Below are 17,503 nucleotides of genomic sequence, written 5' to 3' on the forward strand. Positions count from 1 at the left end.
CTTCGTAACGCGCGCAAATTTTTTTTTCATGAAAAAATTTTTTTTGGCTGGACTGTTTGGAAGACGATCTCCAATTCTGCTAACACAACATATCCCCTAAAATGAAAATTATAAAAGTTAATTAACGTATTCAGTTAATCAGTGAACTAATTAAAGTAGTTTGCTTCTTACCTGGCGTCCGCCGTGGCCCTCAGTATAGCCCCAGGGTTAAAATAAATCTAAAGGAATTTACCTTTTTTTTAAAATTTTGGACCTTCTAAAAAAACACCCGGTATACGTATGCGTGTTTAGAGTGTATAGAAGCTCCATTTTCGGTGAGTGGCATTATTGCTATTCGAACGCGGTAGGCTATCGACACACGCCGGCTTAAGTTTGCCCTCATTGTGCCTTTAAGAGAAGGCCAATGAGTGAAAAACTCCTTTTGCTTGGAGACATTTTGAGACCACTGCAGGCCACTTTCGAGCAGTATAGAGCACTCTACTTCCCTACTAGAATTGAACAACACACTGATTAACACAAAGAAGCGCTCAATTCTGTTTATCAGCGCTTCTTAGTTCCTTGCCCCGTAACCGACTTTCCGGCGTTTAGTTAGTACACAATGTCGTATTAACGAGCCCATATACAATCCAACTTTGTAGCACAGATTAGCCAGCAATTTCTCCGGCATATAGGCCTCTCTTCCAAAGCATCCGAAACTGAAATGTTAAACAAATCCAGATCGCATTCGTAATGATCTATCGCCCTTCTTCAGGCGTGTGTGGGTCCAAGGAGCACGGTGACCAGCACAAGTACGAGGAATTGACCAAGGACGACTTCGCAGACATCGAGCTCTCCGTGAAGCGGCACGAGGCGGGCTTAAAAGAGTTGGCCGTAACGCTGGCAATTTCGGATTCCCTGCCGATGCTGACCTTCGAGGAGCTGCCCGGAAATTTCGACGTGTCCGGCAATCTGACGTACTTCGTGCCCCAGCCTCCGTCCAAGGTAGTCAGGACGAGAAGAAACAGTCCAACGCATTTCTCTCTCATGCTGCAACGCCAAACAGTGACATCGGTTCAAGTCCCCGAATGTTTTGTTTCCACAACAACGCATTGCTCATCTTGAAAATAGTGATATTTTTTCATGACGCTCTTGTAGCGCGAACCTTCTTCCCTCAACTGTAGCCGCCACTAAAGACGAAAAAAAAAATAGCTACGGTTCAACTACTGCTGAACCTGGTTAGAGAGCGAAAGGTATGGCGTATCGGGATACTATAAGCGGCTTGGCGTCTGTAACGTTGAGTGCGTTCCGGACACTGGATAGGCAGCGCGCCAGCCTGCCGCCCTGGCAGGAGGCAGCTAATGCTTGATCGCGAGAGTTTGCTTACTCAGCGCTAATGCATGCAGCCCACATCTTTCTCTCACCATCCCACGTACCTATAAGCGCGATTCTGTCGTCCACGGATGCAGGGAACCAGTTATGCGCACTTCCATTTTTTTACAATCATCGAAGTCTAAAACGTTATCAACGCCATCGCCATTGTAAACAATGAACGCCGACGGCCTATGGCTTCAGTGCCGCGTTTCTGCCACAACGCTGTCAATGCCAACGCACGCAGCGCACATCTGTCACCACTGCCACGTAGCTTAAAGCACGGCTGAGATGTCCAGTGTCCGAGGGGGCCAGTTATGCAATTTTGCTTTTCTTTGCAGCAAATGTTGGCAACGTGGCATGGGCTTTGGTTGGTTATGAAGGTATTCTGAAGGTAAAACTTGCGGCCACGGTGAAACTGGCTTTACCTAGCGTAGTGAAGCTTTCGCTTCAAAAGTACTCCGCATAGTTGTGCAGTTTTTCGGACTAGAGGCGCCACGAACTCCGACGTTCTCGGCGCCCAGGCCGGCGCATGCGCACAACGCCTGGCACGCCACCACTAGTGAAATTTACGAAGTGGCTAGGAAGGTGGGAGTGAAAGATGAAAAAGAGGCGCCGTAGTGGAGGGCTCCGGAATAATTTCAACCACCTGGGGATCTCTAACGTGCACCGACATCGCACAGCACACGAACGCCTTTGCGCTTCGCCTCCATCGAAACGCGGCCATTCTCGGCTCAGTGGTTAGGGCGCTCGTCTACTGAGCCGGAGTTCCTGGCTCCGAACCCGGTCGCGGCGGCCAGCGAAACGCGGTTCCTAGTTTGAAGGTTAAACTTCACAGCCATGTGACCTTCAGCTTTCGCTTTAAAACACCGTTGCGCGCTTGGCAGATGACTGTTAGTACCTTTGAGCCAATCAGCCTCGAAGCGATCTGGGTGTTTACAATCTTGCTGTAAATTTGTATGCAGTCAGATCGCTTCACACAATAACAATCATCTTGCCCAGGTGAAGCCCCGGTTTCTGCTGTACTCTAACAAGGCCAAGAAGCGCGGTGACAGAAAGCTCTTCGAAACAGGCTTGAATAAAAAGGGCTTCAAAAAGCTGGCAAAGAAGGTGAAGCGCAAACAGAAGCTGTACATCATCGTGCACGGCCTGGGGAGTAGCGCTCAAGCAGCGTGGATGCAGGAATTGAAGGACGAGATACTCAACGAGGTAATACATTCGTTTTAACGCATACAGTCTTTGTTAAAAGTGAAGTGGCCGACAGGTTTGCTTCTTAATCCTGTATTGAACTCTTAGCAGCTGCGGAAGTCTTAGCTTTCGGAGTGATAAACACGAGAGTTTACTCAGCTTCGAGAGATTCGGAACAATACAGCATGCCCCAGAAGGAATCCCCTTGGACTCTGTACTTTTGACAAAGGCTGTGCATTAACTTTTTCTTGTAACAGGAGCGCGCTCGTAGTGCCGCTAGGTCGCGTCACTTGAGCCCGCGCATTACAGTGCCTTGCAGATTTGTTCGTGGTTCGGTCTTTCTGTTCAGGGCCGGCTCGGACTCGAAACATCGTCGTTATGTCTAAGTATTAAGCACGAAGCGCGGGAGTGTGTTGCAGCTTAATACGAGGCGTGATCGGCTGCGGCGTGCAGTGGCCAGCGAAGCTGATCTGTTCGTGCGCCGCCGCGGGTTCAAAGCCCAATCATGGCAATATTTATTTTATTTATGCATTGGCTGTTGCTATGCTAGGTTTGGCCAATGACGAATTAAGGCCGAATTATTACGAATTAAGGAGCTGGCTTCAGAAAAACAAGTGGGTGTGTACACCCTTGGGGAGGGAGAGAGAGAGAAATGAACAGAAAGGCAGGGAGGTTAACTAAGTGAAGTCTAGAATGCTACCCTACACGTGTGAAAGGAATGTGTTGGGAAATCACTGGTGCTAAAAAGGGAAACGGCTGAAGCGCGGCAGGACTTAAAGCATCTGTAGCAAGAACAGCGTCGGCCATGAGCCGAAGAAGAGGAGGTACGTGGCGCCACCACGCCCTACAGACCACGGTCAGCTGCGAGACCACGCCATTGCTGCAGTTCTGACCACGTGGAAGTCCATGGAACGGTGGCGCTCGCCCAAGGTGAATATCCACGCTTCCTACGTAGCGCTTGCTGTCGCTACCTTCTCTTCTTAGGTACATGGACGACTCTGGTCAGGCGGGCCGTTACACCAAAAACGACGAAGGAAGCCGAGCGCGCTGTCCAGGTAAAGGGAGTGGCTGATGGAGGATTTTACTGAAGACTCGAATGCTTGCCCCCACAATATATTAGCGCCGTAAGATACACTCTTCCGTCTTGCATCACCTATCGATGACGAGATGGGCGGTCAGTTCCTCATATTATTGTGTGGACTTGCCGTTCAGCGACTTTGCCCTCAGCACGGACTCTCCTAACGCGTTGTCTATGGCCAAGCATCCTGCGTCCTACAAGTAGTCGTGAGGTGTGACCTTTCTGTTCGAACGCTTGGATCTATATACCCTATATACTATATACTTTTGCAAAGCTCTTCCTTTCACAGAACGAACTCGCGTTGCTTTCTCCTGTGTAGGACAGAATCAACCGTATACAACTTTGCAACCATACGCCTTAGGTATTCTGTGCTGCGAGTTGGTGCACTGCACGCAATTGTGACGTCGCCTTTCCGTTCAAGAGCATTGCAGTGTACAGAGAAATAGTGTTTCACAGGTTTTCTGAGCAAATAGCTTGGACGTTGCGCATATTATTCCCGCTAGGGCGCTGTAATCTACTCGTATTCTTGTTGAGCTATCTTCTTCTCTTAAGATTCTTAGGCCTAAGCTCAACAGACTAAACGCACTTTCGCTAACGCGGACAGGAAAAGGATGTTTCCGTGGTACTCGTGGACTGGAGCAAAGGCTGCGGCTTGCTTCGCGGCTACAGCAAGGCAGCTGGAAACACGCGCACTGTGGCGCGGTCGCTGGCGTTTCTGGTGAAGACGTTGACGGATGCCGGCGTGGTCGGTCCCGAGCATGTCCACTACATCGGACACAGCCTGGGTGCCCAGACGGGCAGCTTCTTCGGCCAGGACGTCAAGAATCTCACGGGACGGCGGGTATCTAGGATTACCGGTGAGGCATGCAACGTCGCGAGGGACGCTGGACAGAAAGTTTGCACAGATCATTGACGAAGCATTGAGGGCTCTCTATAATCAGGCTAAAAGTGGGACGGGGGTCTTGAGCTATATTAAGGTGTAAGCCTTATTTTCCCTACTGAGCGAAAGCTCCTCTGTGTGTGTGTGTGTTAACGCTCGATTGTACCTATAAAAGATGAAATCTTCATGGAACCTGAGAGGCGGCGGTTAAATTAATGATTGGTCGCGCGAGGTTGCACAAGTTCCACCGGTGGCAGCACCAGCTGCCATCCCTGCTTGACCACTGCACCACTGCGTCAGGAGTGGTACGAGGACCCTAAGGGACCTATAAATGTTATGCATAGAAAGACCAGTTCTGCATATATGTCCATTAACCCTTTAGCTATCGTGTCATATCTTTAGGGTAGAGCGCGGGCCGCGGTACAGAGGCGACTGCCTTCAGGAGAATTGCGAGCAACCTACCGTGCTGGGCAGATTACTCGCAATCCGGTGGGCCTATTTCCATTTACATGGTGGGCAAGTTGTGATGACGTCACAAGTTTACATCACGTCTCTCGACCAGTCAGCGATCTTCCTGACACACGCTCCTATTTTTTGCAGAATGTGGACTGTAATGCTTAATCCTAATGCTTTAGAACTGTATTAGCTATGTGTCAACTGGCACTATTCTTTGTCAACATAAGGAATACAAGGACAATGTCGTGCTTGTACTGGAAACTTTGTCCACAGGTTTGGACCCGGCGGGCCCGCTGTTCGAATACCACGGCGTACATCTAAGACCGAGCGACGCCGATTTCGTGGACGTGCTGCACACGAGCATGGGCAGCGGCTTCGCAGACACACTCTTAGGTCGGGTGGGGATGCGCTCCAGATGCGGCCACGTGGACTTCTACCCGAATGGCGGCCGAAGACAGCCCGGATGTATGCTCTTAAGCTGTGAGAGCAGTCTGCGGTTACGCATTCTACATTGCAGTGAAATCCACTATAACGAATCCTTCGTCCATAGCAAAGTAACGTATGCCACGAAGGCCGGATGTTATTATACTATGAGCCGGAAACGAAGCCTGTGATTTACCATGAACTTTGAATCAATTCCACTTTTGGGCCGATCGTTCGCCGCGTAGTGACGCCTTTTGGAATTATTCCTTGCCTCCTATGGCGTCACGGGTATACCTCTGATGTCATGGTGAGTTACAGGTTGCCAGATTGCCATCCGTCACAAGCATGACAACAGGACATAAAGGGAACAGCGCAAACACATAGAATGAGGTATGGACGAACGACACAGGCGCTGTGTCGTTCGTCTCTACCTACTCCTGCGTTTGCGCTGTTCGTCTTTATGCAGTCTTAAGTGTCTCTGCCCAATTTTTTTTACTCAAATAGATTCACTTTTCTTTGCCCTCCCTGCATCCTGTACGTGTGTTCAGCAGCCTTCTTTGTACCTCTTCCTATGCAGCGTATCTTGCGTTCCATCTAGAGCTGTGTCTGCAATCCTTAAGGAAACACTCACACCCGTTCCTTCCCGCAGCCTGCTCCCACTCGAAGGCTATCGAGTACTACACCGACTCCGTGCGGGGCTGCGAGTTCCCTACGCGATCGTGCGACAGCTACAAGTCCTTCCTATCGGGAAAGTGTGCTCCCAGCTGCAAGGGAGGCCGTGAGTGCGGGCGCATGGGGCACCCGGCCAAAGCGCCTCTGACGGGGAACCAGTTCATCAAGACGGCCAAGAAGAGGTGCGCACGCCGTCCGCCGAGGGTAACGCTGCCGCACGGGCCGTTTATTGCGATTTCGGGGACGATTCCTTCATTCAACCCGGATCAAGAGCTCCTGGACGCATTGGGGCGCTCGGCGAAGATCCTGCTGGAGGATGCCACTCCAGAGGAACGATCGCAGCTCCTGGAAGCGCTTAGGGAGGAGAAGAAGCTTCTCAAGGCCCAACAAAGGCGGTCGAATTGAGCGCTGCGGTTCGCAGGGCTCACTGAGCATGTGGCGGTACCGCGTTTTAATTGTGATATAAAAGTACGTATTTACACAAAAGTTCACAGACTTTGGGACCTCCCTCACGGGAAGATGTGACAGGGGTATACATTGCTTCCCGAGCTCTTTGTAGATAAGGCTTTCTACAGATAGAGAGTGGAGGTAATGGAGTTCTTGAGTGCTCAAACTTGAAAAAAATAGACTAAAGAGAAACTACAGTTCTCTAGTTAACATTTTGACAGGATGACTGAGACAGGTCTTGTCGAAACGTTGGTCTGTGGACTGACTTATGTCTGAGTGACCTTGCACTTTCAGTGGTCAGTGGGCTGGACCAGGCTTTCCTCCCGTACTTTGTTCAAGTTTGTGTGTCTATATTTGGTATTCACTGACGTCATAGCAGCCGCCATTTTGTTGTACATGGGACACACTTTAGGCTACCGCGCGTGTTTAATCGGCTTATTAATTTATTTATTTCTTCAATGTACCCTTAAAGGCCCTCTAGTCAAGGTTAAGGGGGAAGGTAAGCACAAAGGTGCCATAAATATGCATAATAATATATATTATTAGCAGAAATCACAGAAGAACAACCTGATTATATCCCACTAAAAACAAAAATTAGCTGAAGGCTTAGCTTGGTTAAGCCTGGCTGATTGCTAAAGCAATAACACCTGGCTGCGCTTGGTTCTGCTGGTAGTTGGAAATGTTTTCCCGTATAGTGCAACTCTGGTCACGACTTGGTTCTGCTAATATGGTTACCCATATGGATTCACTCTGGACACAACATGGGTCTACTGTAAATGTGCTTTATTTATTCCGATGAACACGCTTTGGTGATCCGTAAAGAAATGGCTTTTGGTCTGTACATCGGTGATGACATCGGCGTGCTCGCCATTCTGCAGCATACGCACGTTGCTTCGCCAACCGTTGTTCCCTTTCTTCGTCTGTTTCTTCGGCACGGCGCCGTCGCTTGGCCGCGGCACACCGTTCCCGCCTCGCCTTGTACGCATCCTCCGACATAGCACAGCAGTGCGAGGAGCACAGCCGCAGCCCCGTTTCATACCAGTCTAGCGAGCGCCCTCACTCGGCAGCTGCGCCGGAGCGAAGGATGAGCCTCCATCGATGAGACGAGTTGGGCCCCCACCTCTCCTCTTGTCGTGACGTCACGCGGTCACGTGGTAGCGGGCCGCAAGCGGCGCCGGAGCGAAGGATAAGCCTCTATCGATGAGACGAGTTGGGCCCCCAGCTCTCCTCTTGTCGTGACGTCATGCGGTCACGTGGTAGCGCGCCGCAGCTGCGCCGGAGCGAAGGATGAACCTCCATCGATGGCAGAAAAGTGCAAGCAGTATTGCTTTCGCAATAAAACTGCATTAGAGAAGTAAGGCAACTGCTGGTACAAAACTAAATCACAATACATCTGTAGAAGAATTCGTATCTGAGCTAGGGAAGATGACCAGAAATACAGCCGACAAATAAACGCCACGCTGGAAGAAAGGGCGTAAACGAAGCTGACTAACAAAAGAGCTTTAGTGATGCGAAACGGGTGCTTATATAGCACAATGAGGCTGAGAGGGAAAACAGAGGGAAAATTATGCTGTGTAATGGTGGGCGAACAGAAGTAGTCACCTCACAGGGAAATTCAAAAAGATATAAACCAACTTTAAAAAACCAGCGGTAGGGCCACTCCTTGCAAATATACGAGCTAAAAACGTGTTTAGAAAGGCGCGAGCTAAAACCAGAGAACAACGTAACAAGCAATGAGCAATGAGATACATATATTTGTGTTAGGAGGTCCTGAAACTTATTAAAGTTATGTTCAATTGCGATGCCCGATGGCGGATTATTCCAGTCGACTGCCGCACGAGTTAAGAATGACTTCGCAAAGGAAGATGTGGCGTGAAATGCGTTTAACTTTGAACGGGTGATCGCGGGCCGAAAAAAAAAGTTTCTGGTCGAGATCTTCATGGAGCAAAACATGCTGATAAAGTTCACGGAAGAGTGCCAGAAGTGCTAGTTTGCGATGATGTGATAAGTTATGCAGTTCGGCGTGCACCTTTAGGGCGGTGACGCTAGTATGACGAGAGTAATCCGAAAATATGGATCTGACAGCACGATTTTGCAATGCCTTTAGCTCATGAATAATGTGTGCTTGATCCCGGTCCCAGATGGATGATGCGTACTCGTACTCGAGAAAGGAGACGTCAAGAACTTCAAAAATTACAGGCCGATCAGCTTACTGTTCGTTTCCTACAAAGCATTTACTAAGGCAGGACAACCTTAGACTTCAATCAACCAAATAATTAGGCAGGCTTTCTAAACGATACTCGACAATAGACCATATTTCCACTATCAATCAGGTGACAGTGTGAATATGACAACATGACAGCATGAGGGCGTCCACTGATGTCGCACAGTAAACTGGCGTCTTTTGAATTTCGCCTCCATCGAAATGCTGCCGCCGCAGCCGGGATTCGATCCCGCATCCTTAGCCTCGGCCGCCGAATGCCATAGGTACTGAAACACCGTGGCGAGAGGGCAAAACACATTTTGCCCTCTCCTTGCCTCTTGTTCATTTCTCCTGCGGCTGAGGCCTACTGAACACAAGCGCCCCTTCAGTAAAATTTTAAAACGCTCCTTGCCTCGGGGAGGACGCCAAGAGCTGCCCGCCCTCCTTCGATCAATTTTTAAATACGCCTTACCATGGAGAGCTCAGTGAGGCCTCCCTTTCTTGAGGCAGGCACAGCCCTACCTTCACTCTTCCTTACCTCGACCCTCGGCCTGAATGCATGCTTCGCTGCAGAACCATCCGCTGTGCGCTTGCGCAGTAGGGAGTCTCCGTTGGCTGCGGTACTACCGCTGCACTGCCTATTCACTGTAAGCTATGGGATGTTGCTAGACCGCTATGTTTTCCTGCCAATCCATGTACAGCATTGAAACAATACGCGTAAAATAAAAAAAATGAGCGCATATAGGCGCGCGCACCTCAAAAGAAATAAAAGATTACAGACGTGTACTTGGTTTTTTTTTTTTTTCAATTTGAATTGACATATTTCTGCTATTATGCTCATATATTCTCGACACCAGGCGCGTAAAAGAAGCTCCTCGTCGCTCTGAGTGCCTCCTTACGCCAAGGAGCGGCTAAGGAGTGTTCGAAAATTAGATGGCTCCCTTTAATGCTTCCTAGAGTTAAGGAAGAATGGAGGGCTCCTCATTTGAGGCAAGAAAGCCCTGTATGCTACAAAGCGCTCTGAAACGTCTCCCCTAGTTGGTTAGAAAGCGCTGCGTACCGCCTATTTGCTTTTTATGCGATGTACAGTCGCGGGTAAAAAAGATTAGCACACACGACGGAACACCAGAGTGCCGGAATGACAACGCGTGGCGCTGCGGGTGGCGAAGAGGCTGATAACGAGAGTGCCGGGCCGTTCCCATTCTACAGTATTAGGGGGGTTCAGTGGACTGCCACGGACAGCAAAATTACTGGCTAAAAGCAGCGCTATCATCTATTGTTCCCGCGAGTTCCTTTTGACAAACCATGCGGAGATAAAAAACAGTAATAAAAAGGAGCAATCTTTGCTCGTGATAACCGAGCCAAAATAAATGCCGCAAGCACAGTCACGTAGGGTCGGCACTTCAACGCTCGGGCAGTGCACGCTTGATAAAGCTTACTTCCTGCCGTCCCCCCCTTGACTTGACTTGCCCTCTTTCCTGCCGATTTCTTGTCCGATCACTGCCAGCCAGATGCCTTAATAAGGGTCAGAACTGACCGGTGGCTGAAGAAACGCCAACTTTAGCCACTTTTTCGCGCCGCGATTATTGTCAATTTCTTGGTGTAAATACGTTATTTCGCGCAGTGGGCTATTGCTCGCTATCTCTCGCGCATGCGCTGATGTTGTGACCCTTTCCCAAAGCAAAAATAAATATTACCGTTGCCTATTTGATGCATCACTTGGGCGTACTGGAGTCAATTGCAGGTGCGAAGAGAGGGATACAAGTAAATGTGAAAGTGAAAAGGAAAGCGGTAGCGGTAAAGCAAAAAAAAAAAAGAAATATGGCGCTGCCTGCCAAATGAGATGAAAGCTTAAGTACGTCGAATGTATGAAACTTGAAGGAAATGGTGACGTAAACGCCCATTAAAGCTGCGGCAGCGTTCAGGCTTTTCCGGAGCGTCGGGTGAGGAAACCGGAAAATGACGTCATCTACGGCGGTGGTGCATTTTGAACGCAGAAAGGCTTGTTTTAAGGAAGAAAACCAACGAAATCGAAGGTATAAAGCTCGGGGAGCGTTGTTCGTCAGCATCCGGTCACGTATGACAGTGTGTGAGCAAAGGCAGATGGAGTTTGAAACCTCTCCGTCAGTGACGTCATTACCAAGCTTCTCCGCACTTGTGTGCGCGTGTGAAAAACGTATAGCGGTGGCTCAGTGGCTATGGTGCTCGGCTGCTGGCCCGAAAGACGTGGGTTCGATCCCGGCCGCGGCGGCTGAATTTCTTTGGAGGAGAAATTCGAGGCCCGTGTACTGTGCGATGTCAGTGCACGTTAAAGAACCCCAGGTGGTCGAAATTTCCGGAGCCCTCCACTACGGCGTCTCTCATAGCCTTAGTCGCTTTGGGACGTTAAACCCCATAAACCAAACCAACCAAAACGTATAAGATCAGAATAAATTGAGGTTAGTTGGGTGGGTCCTCATCACAGGAGCCCGTTGGCTTGTGGTGCCGCTCTTGTTCGGTTCACCAGCCAAATCTAGTCTTTCGGGTTTGAGCTGGACAGCGCGTTCTTCCAGTCCTAAGTTGTTGGGTCATTGGTATCTGGATTTTTCTGGCATGCCCATACCATGTGATGATTGTCACGTAGTGGTGACTGCAGTCGGGAGAGCAGGAAGGCAGCGAAAATAGCTTCTAAACAAAACTCTTTATTTTAGGCTCACTTGCGCCCGCAAAGAACTGAATGAGTCGGTGGCGGCGCAGCAAAAATTTGTGCACTGGGCGGTCGTCGAACCGAATGCCCGCCGCTCTCGGCCGTGCTCAGTTTAAAGCTGATAGCGAACTTTCGAGATGCGGCGTGCAAAGTTACTACAACATTCTGGAAAAACGTGGAATCGGCTTCAGCTGGACGCGATCAATCGAGATAAATATATGGTCTCGTATTGCATCACAAACAAAGCGATAAAGCGGCGTGCCGGCAGCTTTAAAGAATGAACAAACAAACACTGCAAGTATTCGCGGCAATATGCTAGCCACTTCGCCGCAGAAGGTGCATTTTGGGATCGTACAAATTCGCGAACATATATCTGAATTTGACTGGGTTGATGTATAGGTATTTGCAATTTCGTTACGATGAGCCCTTGCTCCCTTTTTTTTTTGTCCGGTTCTGCCTATTCTTGTTAATCTTCATCTTTTCAAAATACCGTTCAACCGACTCACCTACTGCCATAATGCGAGCAAACCGAATTCAAACATTGCAGGTAAGACGTAAAATACTCAGATTAAAATTTCTTTTCCTTCTCAAACACAACAAGTTGTCAGTGTGCCCGGATCCCTACGTCAAGCCATTTTCCGCTCCACGACCAACAAGACATCGCCACTCTGATTCACTAACTCCATTCACCGCCAGAACTAACCTATTTAAATACTCCTTCTTCCCCCGCACCGTAGCTGAATGGAATGCTTTACCTTTAACAGCACTATGTGACATTGACTCCATTGAAGAAATAGAAGATTGCCGCCATCTAACTTATTTGCTTTGTGTTTCGAATTTTCTTTCAGTGTTTTATTTTGTATATTCATTTTGCACTCTATTGCCCCTCCTGCTAGGGCCCAGAAGGGCCTGCAGTATTCTGTAAATAAATAATAATAAATAATCTCAAATGTTGGAGCAATTCTCTAGAGCTTAATAACGACTCTGAATAATTATGCTCGTACAAGTGTTGAAGGACTCGATATTATAGCGCGCGGGCAGCGGCGTCATCGCCTTCGTTTCCAACATCCGCAGAGTGCCCTGGGGTTCATATCACTGTGTATTCAAAGTCTGTGCCTTTTCTACTTTAGAATATTCCTACCTCTGCGACAGTTCCGACGTGCAGTCTGGGAGTCCGTAATTACATATGGGAGCTTCCGGGAAACCATCGCCACAGCACCCGCCGCCTCCTCCATGTGGGCGCTTCCAGTGAGGAGAAGCCTGAATATCATGGCAGCTTTAATCGGCAATTACGCCACCATTTTATTTGCGAGCGCAAAAATATTTGGCATGCTTTACCTTCATCCTACATACATTCAAATCCTGGAATCTCGTCGAATTCGCAAAAAGCGGTTCAGCCTCCCTTCAAACTCCATGACCTGGTATCGCCACCTGGTGGGTAGGATCAATAGCTCCTTGAAGCATTGTTATGCTTTTTTTTCCCAGTAACCTCGGTTTATACTCGCCCGCATGTGGCCTTATCGCTATGTGTTGCCCGGGAAGGCAGGTTATCGGTCGTGCGCTCGCTGGACGCATCTTGGTCGCTGTGAAAGGGCAGTTATCACGCGTGACAACTTCTTGAGCGGTCAAGGATGTTCGTGAGACGCATTGTCAGTAAGCTTCCAAGTCAGCTCGCAGTAGAGTGCTGCCAAGAGCGACGGTCATTCTGTATATACGGTTGCCGAGTGTATGCATCACTATCGCCACCGCCGAACATCTTGCATGCAAAGGACACAAGTAGTACGTCCGAATGAGCGGGCTTCATGACATATTCTGTCTCCCCGACTCTCCAGTCGATTGCCGTCACTCGTGACTATTATGTAACTGGAGAACCGCCACCGCTGGTCTTTCTGCGATGCCTGCGACATGAGGCATCACATAATCACAATGAAATTAATTCGCATCGCATAGCCTTGTCGCAGAAATGTGCTGCAGCAGTCGCCACCATGCACGCTGAAGCTTCCGCAAATGCCCGGGGTATTTTTCGACCAAGAAATGTCTTGTTCTGCCCCTATCCCGTTAAAAAAAAAAAAAATAATACCTGCTATGGAGTTTTAAAGAACAGCTCCCCCCCCCCCTCTCTCTCTCGCTCTCTCTACACACCTATATTCCATTCAAACCTTTAGACATGGAAGCCTTCCACCCAGGCAATAACATGAGCTCACTCAGAGGAAGGGCGTAACTAATTACCTTTTCAACGCTAGTGGAACATGTGAGAAAAGCGTGAATAATACACACAGGGCTGGTAGCATTTGCGGAATGCTTCAACTAACTCGGTCGCGTACTCTTGCCTCCGAGTTTTTAATCTGGTGCGCTGTATTCCTCAACGCTGGTCCCGGTGTATCTACAAGAAATTACATTCGTTGAACAGGCGGGCTGAAGCTGTCTTATAATTTGCGTTCGTAGGCATACCTCAGCGTTGGTGAAGTGACTGCACTTATTTTCATGCATTGCCAGCAAGTCGCCAAAGCGAAAATCTTCCTTCTCGAGCACGAGCGGCTCCTTGGAATCCGGCGCGGCTTAGACAGGAAAAAAGTAAAAAAAAAACTTGGCAAGTATGCAAGAGCGCCTTGGCATTCTTGGGGGCTGTTATTTACAGCACGCGCTGCGTAGGACGGGTCGTGTCTTTTTTTTATTTCCTGTTCTCGTTGCTCTCATGCGAAACCACAATCGGTTGACGCCCCGAGGCGGTCACCAAACATAGACACGTCGCTAGAGTAGTGCACTGCAAAGCATATCCGTGCCTTTCGCACACCTGGAGCGTTTCACGGGAAGACCGCTTGTTTCAAGTGTATCGGCTCCTCAAACACTAGACGTGGTCGAGCAGCCTTTCAATCTGCCGGCAGATTAGAGCTCATTCTCTCTCTCTTTTCTATTTCCAAACGTCTCGACGGCCCTCTCCGCCACTCCGATTGAACGGCGCCAAGATAAGTATACTAAACAGATACATATATATTCATAGTTAGCGTTCTTTTCTCACACACCGCTCTCCTCGGCTGCTGAGGAGCGGAGACGCGGGCAGCCGAAGGGCATATCTCTTCTTCCGGTGAGCTCTGCTGGACGTCGGAAAGGCCATCCAAGGTGTTCGGGTAAGTGGAGGGATATACAGGGCACAATCGCGCTCTGCGGTTTCCAGTAAAGAGACGGAATGAGCTATTTTTTGCGGCAGAAAATGAAAACTGGTTTTGAGGAAATGAAAGACGCAGTAACTGTCTCACTTCTCGACGGGCAAAGCAACCGCCCTATGAGGGAAGAGATGAAGATGGAAGTGAAAGAAGGAAGACAGAAAGATTGGCTGCAGTGGAGGGCTTCGACCACCTAAGGTTCTCTAACGTGCGAAGACATCGCACAGCACACGGGCGCCTTTTGCGTTCCGCCTGCATCGAAACGAATCTGCCGAGGCAGCGGTAGGGTTTTAACGTAGTTAAACCGAGTAGACGTGTGAAAGCATGAGTTTAACCTGGTTGGCCCATGACTTTTTTTGCCATTGCGGACGAGGCAGGAGGAACGGGGTTGCTTTCTGCCGTGGGGCGCCACTGCCTCTTGTGTGGCTAGGGAAAGACAGCCCAACACATTGTCCTTGACTACAGCACAGCGTGAACATTCTGGGACCAACTGCGAAGTTTCTTTCGTGAAAGCTGGGACGTCACTCGGGCAGGACTCCGGCGCTTAGATGTGCCCTCGGAGCCACCCATACTGAGGGTCTGCGCCCCAGTACTGGGGCTCCACTCCCTCTGTAGGGCGCGGACTGATGTGATGGTGTGCACGCGCAGCCCCATGTCAGCCTGGCGGAATTTCGGCAGTAGAGTTGAGTGGGAAATGTGCGCGCTTGAAACTCCGGACTCCGACCCTGAACTGAAAGACACACTGGCGTGCAGCCATGGAATTTAGGACGCGCCAAACTCATCGTTTTAAGTCTCACTGACAGAAGAGCCCGTCTTTGCCGGGCAACAGACTGCTCGCGGTCTTATCTCCACTGACGGGTCTCTCCTTTCATTCTTTCCGTCCTTCGCCCTATTTCTTTGAGCTTTCTTTACCGTCATAGAGGTTTTATTTCTTCTATTTTTTTTCGCTGCCCTTAATCGTGTCCTATTTCGTGATTTACTTTGCTGCTCGACCTTTCGGTTCAACTTATCTGTACATTCCCGCCCCACCATAGTGACATGTATATTGTCTCCTTCTCTATTGGTTACTCCTCCGCCCAGGTACAAACACGAACATAATAGTTTTCGATCCTATTCTCTTTTATCACTGTGTTGTATATATTATTGAAAATAAAGATGGTCTTGTTTCGGAGAAAAAAATCTAAGGGCTTTCTTTGATTGTGATGAAGTCTCTTAGCCCCGATTGGGGGGGTGGGGGGTGGAGGGGGGGGGGGGGGGCAACTGTTACTAAAGCCATCGTTGTCGCTTCGGTGGACGCGGTATAGTTGAGACGCGCGCCTCTTCTTTCAATCTTTCCTCTCAGTCTTTCAACTCTCCCCTGTCTGCCCGTAACATTTATCATGGCTCAGCCAGTCGACAGGCCCGTGCTCTTTCCTTTTCATTCTTCCTTCAGTCGCAACACACACAGACATGGCATCCGTTTGGGGGTGAGTGCATGCGAGTTGCAAGTTGTGCTGTATTGCGGAGCTTAGAGTCGTCCTCGTGGTTGGTCCTTGCAAAGCGTTAATTAAGTTATACTCCGTCCGTCATACTGACGTACCTGCATGCACGTGGAGGGTTGCTTAACCGTTTTCGAGAGTGTTACACTTAGGTCCTTTAATTGTTTAATTAATGGCAGGGGAATGTTATTAGTGCGTGAGCATTAGAGGGGACACGTCGCGGAGAAAGTGGCAGATGAGTAAACAGAGTGAAGCCTTAAGGTTATATAAGCCCTAGGAGTGAAGCCCCGCCCAACGGATCATGAGCAAACTGCCCATCGTGGCAGGTGGCAATTCATTCGATAACTGGTCTTGAGAGGTTGCTAGGGAAGGGCAACCTGGGTCGCACAAGCCCCAGCTGTGGACGCATCTGCCATCACAGTGCAGTGACACATCGCTTAACCGCTGCCCCTCTGCCCCAGGAGTGGCATCTCGAACATCATAGAAACTGTTTTAATCGGGACCAGTTTTACCATCTGTAATATCATTGTTTCTGCGTTTCTTCCAAATAATCATAATGCCCATTCTGATACCTCAAGGCACATTAGACAAATTCTGGCGTCCTAATCTGAGGTTTACTGTCTTAGAACACACTGCTGAGCAAAGATTTGTTGAGTTGCATCCGCGATCTCAAGTGGGTACAAAAAATTATCATCGATCAGAACCATAATGCAATTGATGCAGCAGAGTATATGTTAGCATTAGTGTTCCCCCAGACGGTGCAGCCGCTGCCGCTAACAGAAAAAAAGTAAAAAGGCAGTAAGCTTTCCTCTTGCGCGCTCCCTTTTATAAGAGAGTGCGCTAGAGGACAGCTTGCGCCCACTTTGCTCAATCGAATCCGCCAATCACCGCGTGAAACGCCGTACCGCCGCTCCACTCTCCCCCACTCCTCGTCTTTCTTTTTCCGTCCTCCTCTCCTCTGCAAGTGGAGAGGAGAATTTCTCTCTCTCTCCACTTTGGCAGCTGCCAAGCGAGGCTTCAGACGGACGGACGAACGGACGGAGAGATCTTTCAAAACATGGAAGTTGTAATGCTAACGCATTAACACAGCGATTGTGCGTCACGTGCCAAGCCCCTTCCTGCAAGCGCACCGGCGCCGCTTCGACCATAAGCCGAAAAATTTTCGCTGCAGTATGATGCGTGTTTAGGGCAAGACCACGAAATGAGGCTTCATGCTTTTTTTTTTTTGCAAGACGCTATTTCGCATCGAGGAAGGTGTCGTTCGTGCAATGGGGACCGACCTACATGTTTGGTGGTGATGTATACCTGTGATGCTGCGGAGTACAGTTGATTGAAGTGGTACCATCCAGATGCATGGAATTCATCGTGGATAGTTGACTTAATCTGTGGCGCCATACCGTCTCAGAGTGTAGCCAAGAAAAAGGTTTGGTGGACAGAAAGATGGTGAAATCTGTGTGCAAGTCTTCGTGGATGGAACTGTT

The 17,503-nt window shown here is 49.2% G+C and overlaps 1 protein-coding gene across 1 annotated transcript; it reads left to right on the forward strand.

Annotated features, from left to right (window-relative positions):
• Positions 1–729: 729 nt before the first annotated feature.
• LOC149365627 (pancreatic lipase-related protein 2-like) lies at positions 730–6,449 on the forward strand. Its single transcript, XM_089568976.1, has 5 exons — positions 730–981; positions 2,350–2,556; positions 4,218–4,470; positions 5,223–5,429; positions 6,022–6,449. The coding sequence occupies exons 1-5, from the start codon at positions 730–732 to the stop codon at positions 6,447–6,449; spliced, it is 1,347 nt and encodes a 448-aa protein (XP_089425102.1).
• Positions 6,450–17,503: the final 11,054 nt, after the last annotated feature.

This window comes from Amblyomma mixtum, chromosome 1, assembly GCF_055824585.1.
Source record: "Amblyomma mixtum isolate Tamu chromosome 1, ASM5582458v1, whole genome shotgun sequence".
Taxonomy (NCBI): Eukaryota; Metazoa; Arthropoda; class Arachnida; order Ixodida; family Ixodidae; genus Amblyomma; species Amblyomma mixtum.